Genomic DNA, 13,231 nt, shown 5'->3' on the forward strand with positions numbered 1-13,231 from the left:
AAAAAAATAGCCCGCAATAGGGTACGCATTTTGTCTCCGTTCTTCTCTGTTCTTCTTTGTTTTGTCTTTGCCAATGGAGATTGTTTGGTCTGAGAAGAGATAGGCACCTATTAGGATGGATGCTAGACGGATAGGGAGAGAGCATGTCGAGCCTTTGTATTGACCTAAAAACGTTGAGACTCCCTCTTACTCTTTACTAATTCCCTGTTTGAGAGAATGCTGATAGTCCCTCTTTCTCTGTGTAGTAAGACTCTACTCCACTATATTCCTAAGTTTGTTTGCAATTCGGAATTATCTGTTCATTGCCTCCTCTTTTTTCCATTGTCATGGCTTCGAAAGACACTGTTAGCTCTGTTTTTATGGCCATTTGTTATTATGGTAGCGAAGCTGTGATTATTTCCATCTCAAAGGACACAATTCTTGATCAAATTTTTAAGAAAATAGTTGAAAGGTAGAGACATTTATCTTCTACAATGATAGAAGTTAAGTTTTATATTCTAAACAAGCCTAGAATGCTTGTTACGCTCATGAGCGATAAGGATGTTCGTAACATGCATCAAATACACGTCAACTTAAATGCCAAGGTGATCGAGATGGTTGTTACTCATTCTCCAACCTTGATCGAAGGTGTTGCTATGGTAATTGAGAGGTATTCCATTTTTAAAATTTTAGTTTGTGCAACGGACTTTAGTAAGTTTGCTAAAATAATGTTTATCCTATTGTATGGACAGTGGCTCATCCCATTGTACTAAAATTAGTTCGAGAGGGAAAAAATTTTCCAAGGGTAGCTCAAGTAATTTTGGTCAAGTTGTTGAAGAAACAAGAGCCGCAATTAAAGATGAAGCAAGTCAAAAAAATTCGTTGGATGATTGAAAAAATAGTATAGAGGGCGTTGGTTAGGAGTTCATGAATGCGGAAACTCTACGTGACACCATTCGCAACTATTGCATTGCAAATTGCAGGAATTTTGTCTTCGTGAAGAACGATCGTGATCGAGTTACTGTAGAATGTGTTTATGAAAGTTGCGAATGGCGTATCCATGCTTCTCGCCTTGGGAATGGTGAAAAGTTTGCAATTAAAAAAATGCACTATAACCACACATGTGGAGGAGGGTTGCAGGTGCGGTCTCATCCAAAGGCTTCAAAATATTGGGTTTCGAAAATTGTTAAAGATCAACTTCAAGATATGCCGTTATATAAGCCGAGTGATATTGTAAAGAATATTCGTCGACAATATGGTGTTGAATTGCCGTATCATCAAGCTTGGCATGGTAAGGAGGTGGCTATGATGGATCTTTATGGTAATAGCCGGCTATCTTATGAGCAGATTCGCTGGTATTGCGATGCCATTCTTCAGACCAACCCCGACAGCATTGCAGAGTATGAAACAATTGAAGGTCGATTCAGACGTCTATTCATTTGTTTTCATGTTTCACTAATGGGTTTCATAAAAGGATGTCGTCCTCTGATTTTTTATGAATAGCACATTTATAAAGCATAAGGATGGAGGTGTACTGCTTGAAGCCACTTCCAAAGATGGAAATAATGATATGTTTCCTATAGCTTATGGTGTTATATACAGAAAGTGATGAAAATTGGGAATGGTTTTGCCGGTTTCTGAAAGAAGCTATTCATAGTTGTAGTGAGTATCGTGGTCAACAGTTCACATTTATGACGGATAGACATCAGGAAATTATTAAATCCGTGCCGAAGTACTTTTCTGATTCTTAACACTCATATTATATACGTCATGTGAAAGAAAACTTCAAGAATCAGGTTTGCATCGTCATATTATGAATAATTTAAACTACAAAGTATCTAAGTAATATAGCATGTGGTATATCTGATTTTAATTATCAATGCAGGTCCTTGTCCATTATTTCACAATAATGTGAAGAATACAAAATTTTAAGAACATACCTATGATAAAGAAGAAAATCAGTAATATCAAATTTCACAAGTGATACCAACATATCTAACAACGTCCACCCCAACGTCGAAACTCCACAAGGAGTTGTAGCATTCGAAACGCTGCTCCTTCAAGTCCAGAGAAAGTAGATACTAATGCCATCCCGTATTCATCGGAATGAAGAGATATCTACACTTTTGAAGATCGGCACATCTAAATTCCCGAAGCCATGTTTGAATACTGGGCAGCAATGACTCTATGATTCTTTTGGTAACATTAGTGGTAATTAAGAGGTAATCCAATGGTAGATGCTGGAGCACGGCAGCCTGCATACAATTTATTTGTTACAGCCCCATTGGCATGCTGAATTTCAATTGGAAAAATGTAAGGATGAGACATCATGAGCAGTAAGTCAAAATCTGGATCTCGCAGCGCAAATATAAACACGGATTGTCAATAATCTCAGTATACGCACGAGGCAGAAGCTCCAAAATGCGAAAGCACATAATGATTACCTGTACGCAATAAAAGAAGTACGCAGTCAATACCAAATTATATTCCTCCAGTAGTAGTGAGGTAGGAGCATACGTCACTCCGTAGCGGCTTGTCATGTAGGAGCTGCACTAAGGCATCAGGGCTGCATGCAGGTTTGGTACAATCTTCGTCCTTCCATATTATATCCCTACATAATTCAAATGTTTAAGCAACTTTCAATGCGATAATTGTGAAAAACGTTAAGTTAATATAATTAACTTACCCAAACTCATGTTCTTCAAGGAAGAATTTAATAGCTTCTTCATAGTAAATAGGGAGTATACCTGTCCCCTTCCTATGATAGCTACGTTTCAGTGCCACTCTCTCAAGATCGTTAACTTTAGTGGACGACACTATATACTAAGTTGAATAAATGATGAAGACAGAAATTTTGGTTAGGAAACTTAACTTTATAGACTTAGCAAAATCAATATGGATACATAAACACATATGGACGAGACAACATTTCTATACCGCTCCGGGGGGGGGAGGTTTCCTCTAATGTTGGAGCAGATTTTTGGAGCTCTATTAATGAACTTGTCGGTGGGTCGAATATGTTGGTTGACCGAGCGGGCGAATCTTCGATTTAAATAGTATTTTCCGTACAAACCTCACCTATTTGGGCAACTTTGACCTTTTTTTTAGCCCTTTTATAAGTCTTCGGATGCTGTGATATGGCCTTCACTTTCTCCGATGGCTTTCGCTCGCGTGCTCCCAGCTTCACGCGCTTGCATAAGGAGGACACATATGAGCTCGGAGCTCCAGCTTTCTTCTTAGCTTCAGCATCAGTGGACCAAATAACCTGATAGGAAAATGCATTTGAAGACGATTTATACTACCATTCTAAAAACTGCGAACACTACGTACCAAAAAATTACATACCTCCACCGAATCAGCACTATGCTGCATATGATCTTTCTGAAGAGCATCGTCGTGAATAGGTGGAGCAACTGTAGTATGCTCCTTCATGTAACCAAGGAAGATCATATTTAAATCAAGCGAGTCGATTCATACTAGAACTGATAGTTAACTTGTCAGACCTTATGCAGAGGAAGCATGCTTACCTCAGCGGGAACTGTAACATGCTCCCCAGGTTTGTCATCAACCAGAAGGCCCTTATCTCGTAGGACCTTCTCTATTGTCGACACCCTCTTATCGAGCTGTTCTATACGGGTATTCTCGACATCCCCAATAGGATGAGGGTCTGGTAAACTAAAGCCATGTTGTAGCAAACACGTCTCAAGCATTGTGATACGTGTGTGAATGCCCTGCAGTGGATGTCGATCACTTTGGCTGGATGACGGAACCTAAAACAACACAATAATGAATGTGGTGTATGAATTGAACAAACTGTAGGCATACGGCTATGGGTGCAGACTTGAACTATGTGCCAACAAGTAAAAAGTGCATGCCAAATCAAAAGTGCTTTTAACTGTGTTCGGAAATGCTATGTCACAGTAAGCTGGTAATACCTGAGTTCCGACATGCACGGATTGTTGCTGTTCTGAGTCCGTACGCCTCTCAACAGGCCGTAGTAATTGTGGCCTTCCTTGCGAGAGAAGGTGCAACTCCTCCTCTCTTGGCTCTAGCTTCTCAATAACCTAAAGCGAGCGAACAGTTAATTTTACGAACAAGTTAAAATATTTCCAATGTAAGAAATCAACATTCAAACCTCAAATCGTTTTAAATTTTTCATAACATTCGCAATCACGTCCACCCTGCGGGGGGATGGGGTGTTGTTCCAGCATACGAGACGTGGATACATGAACGGTGGCCGGTGCCTTCCAACAATGTTGTTAGCATGCTCAACAGCCCATACCTGCCAAAAATGTATTGTAAACATCAAAATACATCTAAATATATATATCGTAACAATGAAATTTAAAAAAAAAACATCTTTTGATGCTTACCACCAGAGCGACCGTGCAGCCATCCATGTATCTACCATATTCTTAGCCTGTGATGTTTCTAGTCTTCACACTATCGGCTAGACTAGGTATTTGCTGCCGAAGAAAAGAGAAAACGGCAAGACCCCAACTATACGAACCTAAGCGGTCTAAATCATCAACATATGAACATAATGTCTTAGGGACATAGTAGCGTACGGTTGGGAAAAGGATAGTCCCAAAAAGATAAAGAACCCATAATTTTATAAAATCCTCCACATCTTGTCGCTTGCTCTTACCGACAAGGACTTGTAATCTATTTTTAATTGCATCTCTACTGGCTTTCTGGTGGTCACCATCAAAAAACCGGGTGATGAGGTCAGACGTAACCCTCCCCTTCCTATGCAGTTGCACCTCATCACCCGTGGCACTCTAACCAAGGATTAGTGCGAAATCAGTCCTTACAAAAGGCATTATAACCCTACCAAACCAAAAACCCTCCTCAACATTATTCCAAAGGGAGAGCAATGTGTCCAAGACATGCCTACTCTGTTTTATATATGGTAGACCTAGCATGTGCCCAAATGGAGTGCCACGTATTCTATCCTTCTGTTCATCAGACATGCACGGGATTAGGGTGACCATAAAATTTACAAAGTGGGTGAAATAACACCTTCCATTAACCATATTACTCGGGCTAACAGAGGATTTTTTGCCGGTACTCTGCTTTGGGGCCATCTTAGATTTCTGCATCACAAATATAGTTACAAATTATATTTTTAATAATATCAATGGAAAATAAATCATCCTAAAAACTAAAATAAATAACACAATTAGCACGGAATAGAAAAATTTTTCCACAACAAATATCTCAAATGTACTACCACAACCTCTCTGTCTATTAATTCGACAAATCCTAACCATTCCAACAACTATCTGGAATGCCGTACAATACTGCATATCACATCCGTGTTCAAATAAATTATTCGAGAAAGTATGCGGTGACAAACCTGTTGAAGGAATGCAGAGACGCCTCAGGAAAGGTTGGAGAGACCAATGTCCACCTAAGCTTCCGCTACAAACGAACAGGGCGAAGTCGGTTCGAAGGTCGACTCCGAGGCCGGATAGAAAATATCTCCTTGCTCCTCAGAATCGGGCCGGAAAGGTTCTACTTTTCCAAAAGGCGAATGGCTTAACAGGGGAAAAGAGGAAGATCGAATATCGTTGGAAAGTGGTTTGCAGTTCTAGGGTTTGAAACCAGGGCATAAAAATCAAGCGGAATCGGGCGAGATTTTTATGGATTTTTTTCCGTCCGAAGAGAGGATTAGGATACGAACATTGGGGATGAAAGGAAGGCTGGAATCAGTGAAGTTTGAATAGGGCTCGTTCAAATAAACAAATAAGCATACGAAGAACGACGGAAGAGGAAAAAGGTCAGGGGTATTTTGGTTTCCTTATGGCATTTCAAATGTCAATGGACCGCTTATTAAAAGAATATAAACGGGTCTAACTTTGAACCGCTAAGCAACTTCCCCTTTTTTCTTTTTTTTTTTTCTCCTCGCGATTTAGGACTCCCCGTCATGGCTCCGATGAGGCAAACATTCGAGCACATGGTAAGCGGAGGCAAGGTTGCCGCACTTTGGAGTACATGGCAAGAGAGAGTTCGTGAGGACGGGGCCGAGTGCGAGGCCGGCGGCGTGGAGGGGGTGGCCGACGGAGGGAGGCGACGCCAGCGGCGGGGTGGAGGGCGGAGGCAAGGGTGTAGGTGTCGGGAAGCGGGCCGTAGGTATGGGAGAACATGCGATGAAGGAGGAGGAGGGCAGGGCGGTGGCGGCAGAAAATGGCATGGGCGTAGATGAGGGAGTTATGGAGGAAGACCAAGGCAGAGGGATCTGAATGAGGAGAAGAGGAGATGGGTGTCAGAGGCGGAAGTAGTCGACATCGGAGGCACAGAGCTTGGAGCGGATGAAGTGGTGACGGGCGAGGCTGGGGCGAGGAGGTAGGCGTGGGCACCGTGAAGGGTCGGGAAGTCGTGGGCGGTAGCGCAGCTGTCGTGGAGCGATGCATTAGCGCATCGCTAATGCGTGGAGGGGCACGTCCTACGGGATCCCCATCCTCCATCATCACCCCCACCTCTCTGAATCAGATTGACACTAATCAGATAGAGTTATGGTTAACTGTTGCATTAAGCTTGATTATACTATATATTATTTTGTTCTTTAAGTCTTCAATATATTTGTTGCCGCAGATTTGGACCGAGATCGAATTGCAGCTCGAACGACCCTAGAGCTGGCTGGAACCGAGCTGAGCATGCTAGTTGAGATGTGTTGGAATCGGTTTCTTCTGATGATGGCCTACAAAAAGTTCACTTGCTGAAGTATTTCCGTTAGGGAACCCTTCCATGCTTAAGTCAAAATAGAGATGCAACAATATAGAAGGAAAGAGAGAGAATTTCAGCAGAATTTTGTTCTCTCTAAATAATATGGCATACCTACCTGAGGTTTCTCGGGCTGTCCTTTTATATAGAGAAGTCGGATTTGTCGTTTACCTGGGTTGACGTTGCATTGCCAATATAAAATGCTTCATCGTTGATGCTTTTAAAAAGTGTCGCTAATCAGCATCGACATTTATTATAACTCATGACGCGGACTAAAAGCGCCGTAAAGTTGGTTTTCAATGCTAGCACAGCCGATGCTTTTGCAATGCTTTAGAAAGCATCGAAAATAAAACTACCGACGCTTCTTCGTGTCGATATATACATTAAAAAGCGTCGGCAATGTCTGATTTTTCTATAATGTTCATATGTAGCCTTGATGGATTATTTTTATCGCCTTCTCTCTTTTAATCACAAATAAGAAATCATGATAATTGTTATAATTACTATCATAACGTCATATATATTACAAAATATTATATATTTATCTTATAGGAATATAATATAATTATAATATGAAGACATACAAGTATTATAATTATTATTAGTGTAATAAGATAATAATTATTATAATATGTTATCAATGTTAATCAATTATTAAAACAAAATCAATGATAACTATATGGATTTTTATTATATTAGAGTATTCATTATGTATATGTATTATACTATAATTTTGTGTTATACCATAGGATTATATACTATACTAATACTACACTATGTTATATTATATTATACAATATTATATAATATATTACAATATTCTATCACAATATACTATATTAATGTAATACAATAAACTATGTTATGCTATATTACATTATATTTTATATTATGATATTATAAAATAATATCGGTAGAAATTAAAAAGAATGATAGAGACTGAATGTATACTTGATTATATCAAATTATTTGGTGCTACGTTTTAAACAGATTTATACACCCCCGTTCGATGTGGATATAGGCAGCCGTCTCAGCTCCTCTAACATGGTTTTCTTGTGTTTCATCGTCTGTCCAGCAGTCACAAGGGCCTGAGGCAGACCTCCACATTCCTTGATAACATCCCTTGCCATCCCTTCCAACTTTGGTGATTCCATCGCATTCCCTGCAACCTTCTTCAGCAGATCCCATGATTCCTTCTCCGACAGAACTCCCACTTCAATGACCATTTGGCACTCCATTGCCCTGCAAACATTGCTGCTCCGAGCTGTAATTGCAACTTTGCAACCCTTTTGCTCACCTCCGCGTGGAATTCCGACATTGCTAAGATCAAACCAGTCCCATAGATCATCCAAAATTATGAGGATCTTGCTCGTATCTTTCAGTCTGGCTGAAAGTTTGGCTGCAATTGCTGACTCACTCTCCTCATCAGACTTCAATCCTAATTTCTCCGCCATCTCATTTTGTAATCTTTTCATGCTTATAAGAGTTTGGGACACAGTGATCATCACCACCTCATCAATGAGTCCCTGGACCTTCGCTCGCATTGCAGCTTCTTTAACTAAAGTCGTCTTGCCAACACCTGCAACGCCATGTACTCCAATTATCTGAACTTTATCATCTCTTAGCGCATCCAGAATTTTGCTAATAGTTGATTCCGTAGATGAATGGTCCTCAGTTAGTTGAGTAGAAGGCATGGGAGGACCACTAATCGGAGGAGGCGGGCTATGTGACACCCTATCAAAATTCCCTTCGCTTAAGAGCTTCTTAATTACAGCCATCTTCTCGTCAGCTTTTTTACCGAGCTTGCAACGGAAGCACAAGTCCGGCAACAATCCACTGCAGCATTTGGTGTTATCCACCGAGTCCACAAATCTTCTCATATCCTGATGGATGGTATCAGAGTTTTTAAGCCATTGCTGCACTTCATTATTGATGATATCTCCTCTCTTAGTAGCCAAATCTACCTTCTCTTGGTTATCTTTTCTTCTTGCCTCCAATTTTTCGAGATGGTGTTCAAGATTTTCAATCCTTCGATCGTAACAAAGTGCATAGCTCATACGAAGCTTGAGAGAATTCCATAAGGTCTTTCCAAGATTCATGATGGACGAACAGTTTAGTTTCATGTCCCCTGCCAACCAATGAAAATACACTGAGAGTGATGTAATTAGAGGAGAAGCCGGGTGGCTCCTTCGGGTGGCTTCTCGAAAAGAGAAGAATGAAACCGGGTGTGCTTTGGGAGAGAGCCATGAGGAAGGACGAGGAGTGCATATTAAGCCAGAATCTTCTAAGAAATCCATGCATGTCACGCAAAGAAGCAGAAGGTAATTGTAGCCCGAAGCTTAAGCAAGGTAGAAAAACACGCTGGGCAAAAATTTTTAAAAAAAATCCACCGTCAAATAAGGGCGATTGGTCTAGTGGCACGTTCTGCAAGAGGTCACAAGTTCAGTTCTTGCAGCGCCCCGTTGGAGGAGGGTTCATTGGAATTTTGTCGACGTAGCTCGATGCTGGAAACGTCTATATTTTGAGACTGTTTGGTAGCAACCAAATGCAATGGCATCGGAATTAGCAAAACGAGGGATGGGTGCCACATAATCGATTAATTATATATATGATAACTGCAAATTATATTTGATCGCTGGTGCAATATATGCATGGGCCCATAAAATTTTATCTGACACCTCCAATCTATTGTTCTGATTCTCACTTATTGTAGTGGGAATGGGTTGTGATGTAGACCTATCCCCGTCTTTAATCGTACCTCATGAGTCTCACAGAATAATCAATTTATATGAATCAATATACAAGCTTGCGAAGGAAGCAGTGCTAATGTTACACAAAAAAAAAAAAACCATAAAAAACTACTCGTCAAAATAAAATTAAAAAAAAAAAAAAGTGTCCTCCAAGATGATGGTTGCTGAAGGCTGCTAGATTTTTGACATTTCAGTTTCTGGAGCGGAGCTGAAGATAGCATGGGCCAGCTTAGGTCATGCTCGGCGAGTGTTATGGGCTAGCTCAGTCATGCGTGAAGATGATTCGGCCATGGTGATTGGCTGGATTTAGGATGGTACTGGCTGCGGTAGAGAGTGCCATCTATTTTTTCGGAACATTCGGACTAATGATCAGTGGCGATGTGGCCTTTCAGATTAAGCACATGTTCAGAGATGCTAACGAGGCTGTAGACTAGGTGGCTTTTTATGTGGACAGTCACTTTAGAACTATCCTGTGCGTTGGAGAGACGCGTTGCTAAAAGTATTTTAAAATTTATTATTTTCTAATTTTGTACGATATACCCGTATTAGAATTGAACCATCTGTTTTGGGGAGAGAAAGAAAAGAAAAGAAAAGAAAAGACAAGACAAGACAAGACAAGGCAAGAAAAGAAAAGTAGAAGCAATCAGCATTCAAAAAAAAAAAAAATGTACGTTTTTTTTGGGGATCCAGCGCATAACATTCGGCACTAGCAGTTGGGTGCAAGGCGTCAATCACTCGTGCCTTCCTATTTTGGGTCCCACGTGCGAACTGCAAAGCAGCATGGCGGAATCAGGAATCTCCTCTTTTATTAAAGCAATCGCCGACTTCCACGTGTTGCAGCTACTTTTCTTTTGCGAGCTCCGAAAACACTCGCCATGCCGTTCTCGACTTGGAGAGAGAGAGAGAGAGAGGGAGAGCGGGGGGCGTCCGTCGAAGGGTTGGAGTGCTGTTTGCGTCGCCCTTCTTTTTCTTTTTTCGGTGAAGACGTCCTTCTTTTACTTTGATGGCTTTCTTTTTTTCTTTTTTGTTTTGTCTCTCGCAGCCGGCTGAAGATTCTTTGCGTGGAAACGCCGCGGGCAGGCACCCCTTTTCTCACCGTCTTTGGATTGTCTTTGAGCAACCTTTCGAAATGGCCATCTGCATTTGAATTTTCACAGTACTGCCATTTTCTATACTCGAATAGAACACGAAAAGCATCAGGGAGGGAAACTATTATCCTCTGAAGTTATGGTAATGATCATTAATGAAATGGCATTTTCTTTGTCCATGATGACCATCATTAGGAAGAGATATCATCATTTTTCATGGGATGATCGATTAGTGGTGCTTCCATTGTTATTTTTAATGCACACACCAAGTCACTCACTCACACAGAATAAAACACTATTATAAGTTTGAATGACAAAAGAAAAAAATGAAAAGACGATTGGAAGATCAAAGGCTTTTGTTGCTTGCTTTGGACTTAAGCATGGTACATCGTTTACATACAGCAAATAAAAGGTGCTACTGGTAATTTTCTTTTTCCAAAGCCAAGGGGTCTACTATATTAGAAGGATTCGAAAACAGCAACTAAAGTTGTTCCGCTGTATATCTTTTACACAAACATGAGAGCATAACATCCTCATACTAGGCTCAGCACCAACATTTAAAGAGAGGGAGAGTGGCGTGGGAGGGAGATGGACAAGGAGGAGAAGATGGGCGTGGAAGACCAGCTTGAGATGGTGGCGAAGGCCTTTGTGAACCACTACTACCACCTATTCGATACCAACCGCGCCGCCCTTGCGCCTCTCTACCACCACACCTCCATGCTCTCCTTTGAGGGCCAGAAGATCCAGGGCGCCGAGGAGATCGGTCAGAAGCTCGCACAGCTCCCTTTTGAGCACTGCAGACATTTTATCTCTACCATCGACAGCCAGCCCTCACCGTTCGGTGGTGGCATTCTCGTGTTCGTCAGTGGCAATCTCCAGCTACAGGGGGAGGAGCACCAGCTCAAGTTCAGCCAGGTAAAATCTCTTGGTCTTTGGTTATTCCTGTCAGTCGCCTAGAAGACGAATTGGGAAGACATGTATGGACCCAATTGGACGCTATGTCTATTTTGAAGAAGGTTTGGGTTGTATCTTTTCTCTTGAAAGGATGATTTTCACTTCTTTTGCAACATGACTGTTGGATCGCGCAACATCCATCCAATTGCGAAAAAAAAAATCAATCATTCATTCATGCGAAAGATACAACCTAAATCCTTTGAATAAAATTTGGACAGTTTAGCCTCCTTTTTTTAAAAAAAAAAAACTAAAATCTATAAAGCATGCATGCATGTGCTCCCCGCAATTTTTTTAAGAATTTTAGCTATTTTTTGATGACTTTTCAATCTAGGAATGCAAACTGATTGGGTCGACTTGTGACCACCAGTTAGACCCAGCCCGATCCATTTTTGAGGGACTTAGATATGATCAATATCAAAAATTGGATCCCATTAGAAAACCTGGTCCACTATGGGTCTTGCGATTTCTTATCCAAGTGCAATTTGGATTGAAAAAGAATATGTCCGATTTATTCTAAGCTCGATCCGACTTAACTGAAAAATCTACATCATGTAAAAAACCTTTTCTCCTCCTCTTTCAATATCTTAGCCAATTTACTGAGTGAATCTTCACCTGAACTCATCCAACTCAATCTCTCACACAGTCTCACTTGACTATATTTATCTATTAATTATCATATTTTTAGCTATAAAAGGGTAACTAAATGTTTAAGTTGAACTCCAGACTCAATCCAGTTCCAATATGAAGCCGAACATTTTGCATTGAGCTTCATCATGTGTGACCCCAACTTGGCCCTAATAACCCACTGGGTCTATAATCTTTTTCATTAGCCCAATGATGCCAGGAGAATAAATGGGTCGGTTTGGGATCCAAGACCCCAAATGAAAGCGTGTCATATTGGGTCTCACGCAAGCCCTCATCCAACTTGATCCATTTCCACATTCATTAGGTGTTTTGCCTTAAATTGGAAACTAGTATAATACTCTATTGATATTGTGCAAAACTCAGTATGAGTGAGATGAAATGTATATGTCTAATACTTCTAGGGCTGTAACTGTTGTTCCAAAAATATTAGCAACTATTTTTGAGAAATTATAGGATTTTAGATAATATATGAAAGAATTTATTTATTATGATTGCTGGAGGCTTGAAGGAAGTCTATAATTTGAAAATTTTGCTTGATTTTGCTTGCAGATGTTTCAGTTGATCCCTACACAGCATGGGAGCTTTTTCGTGCAAAATGACATGTTCCGCCTTAACTATGGTTGATTGCTCATGAGCCTAGAAAAACAAACGAATGAGATGGCCAGAATGGTGGTGTACACACCATTTAATTGTCCAGTCTCATATTTTAATGAGTTGAATGAAGCATTCATATGCCATGGTTGTTAGATTTGCTAGTTATTTGATTTTCAAAATGAAGTTTGATTACTTTAAAGTATGTTTGGCTGGAGGGAGTTGGGCTGTGAAATGAGAATGAGGATGAGGGACTTTTATTCCAATCACTTAGTTGTGAAGAGTCCCATTTCAAAACCAATTTCAGGAGGAAATCAAATTGCCCCATTCCTCCAAATCTAATTCCAACTTTTCTTTAGTATTCAAATTCCATTCTGATTCTGATTCTAATCACGAACCAAACGTATCAGTAAATATGTCCATTCCGATTGTCATTCCAATTCTTTCTAATTCCAATTCCGATTCTGGTTGCAAACTAAAGGCATCCTAAGATTGAAT

At 40.5% G+C, this 13,231-nt stretch overlaps 3 protein-coding genes across 4 annotated transcripts; 1 reads left to right on the forward strand and 2 right to left on the reverse strand.

The window, feature by feature from the left end:
* Window positions 1–1,752: 1,752 nt before the first annotated feature.
* On the reverse strand, window positions 1,753–6,467 carry LOC120110581. 2 transcript variants are annotated; one of them, XM_039125935.1, is made up of 6 exons: window positions 5,339–6,467; window positions 4,115–5,075; window positions 3,915–4,043; window positions 3,507–3,749; window positions 3,325–3,405; window positions 1,753–3,244 (listed from the first exon to the last, which is right to left on the reverse strand). In XM_039125935.1, exons 2-6 carry the CDS (start codon window positions 4,283–4,285, stop codon window positions 3,029–3,031), a joined length of 840 nt encoding a protein of 279 aa, XP_038981863.1. In that variant the 5' UTR covers window positions 4,286–5,075; window positions 5,339–6,467; the 3' UTR covers window positions 1,753–3,028. The 2 variants fall into 2 exon arrangements, with proteins under 2 accessions (XP_038981863.1, XP_038981864.1); XM_039125936.1 differs by having other exon boundaries at window positions 4,115–6,467.
* A 1,230-nt stretch (window positions 6,468–7,697) lies between these two features.
* On the reverse strand, window positions 7,698–8,828 carry LOC103716841 (probable disease resistance protein At1g61310). Its single transcript, XM_008805018.2, has one exon. The coding sequence runs from the start codon at window positions 8,826–8,828 to the stop codon at window positions 7,698–7,700; it is 1,131 nt and encodes a 376-aa protein (XP_008803240.2).
* Window positions 8,829–11,024: 2,196 nt separating this feature from the next.
* On the forward strand, window positions 11,025–12,938 carry LOC103716818 (nuclear transport factor 2B). The gene is made up of 2 exons (XM_008804990.4): window positions 11,025–11,458; window positions 12,692–12,938. Exons 1-2 carry the CDS (start codon window positions 11,132–11,134, stop codon window positions 12,764–12,766), a joined length of 402 nt encoding a protein of 133 aa, XP_008803212.1. The 5' UTR covers window positions 11,025–11,131; the 3' UTR covers window positions 12,767–12,938.
* The last annotated feature ends 293 nt before the right edge of the window (window positions 12,939–13,231 follow it).

This window comes from Phoenix dactylifera, chromosome 4, assembly GCF_009389715.1.
Source record: "Phoenix dactylifera cultivar Barhee BC4 chromosome 4, palm_55x_up_171113_PBpolish2nd_filt_p, whole genome shotgun sequence".
Classification (NCBI taxonomy): domain Eukaryota; kingdom Viridiplantae; phylum Streptophyta; class Magnoliopsida; order Arecales; family Arecaceae; genus Phoenix; species Phoenix dactylifera.

What these genes read in the sequence shown, in the direction of transcription:
- LOC120110581 (XM_039125935.1), bottom strand. Translation starts at nt 4,285, where the DNA reads ATGTTTACAATACATTTTTGGCAGGTATGGGCTGTTGAGCATGCTAAC. An exon ending in CCGTGCATGTCGGAACTCAG is followed by an intron (nt 3,750 to 3,914) that starts GTATTACCAGCT and finishes GTGTTGTTTTAG; the next exon opens with GTTCCGTCATCCAGCCAAAG. An exon ending in ATGTTACAGTTCCCGCTGAG is followed by an intron (nt 3,406 to 3,506) that starts GTAAGCATGCTT and finishes GGTTACATGAAG; the next exon opens with GAGCATACTACAGTTGCTCC.
- LOC103716841 (XM_008805018.2), bottom strand. Translation starts at nt 8,828, where the DNA reads ATGAAACTAAACTGTTCGTCCATCATGAATCTTGGAAAGACCTTATGG.
- LOC103716818 (XM_008804990.4), top strand. Translation starts at nt 11,132, where the DNA reads ATGGACAAGGAGGAGAAGATGGGCGTGGAAGACCAGCTTGAGATGGTG. An exon ending in ACCAGCTCAAGTTCAGCCAG is followed by an intron (nt 11,459 to 12,691) that starts GTAAAATCTCTT and finishes TTTTGCTTGCAG; the next exon opens with ATGTTTCAGTTGATCCCTAC.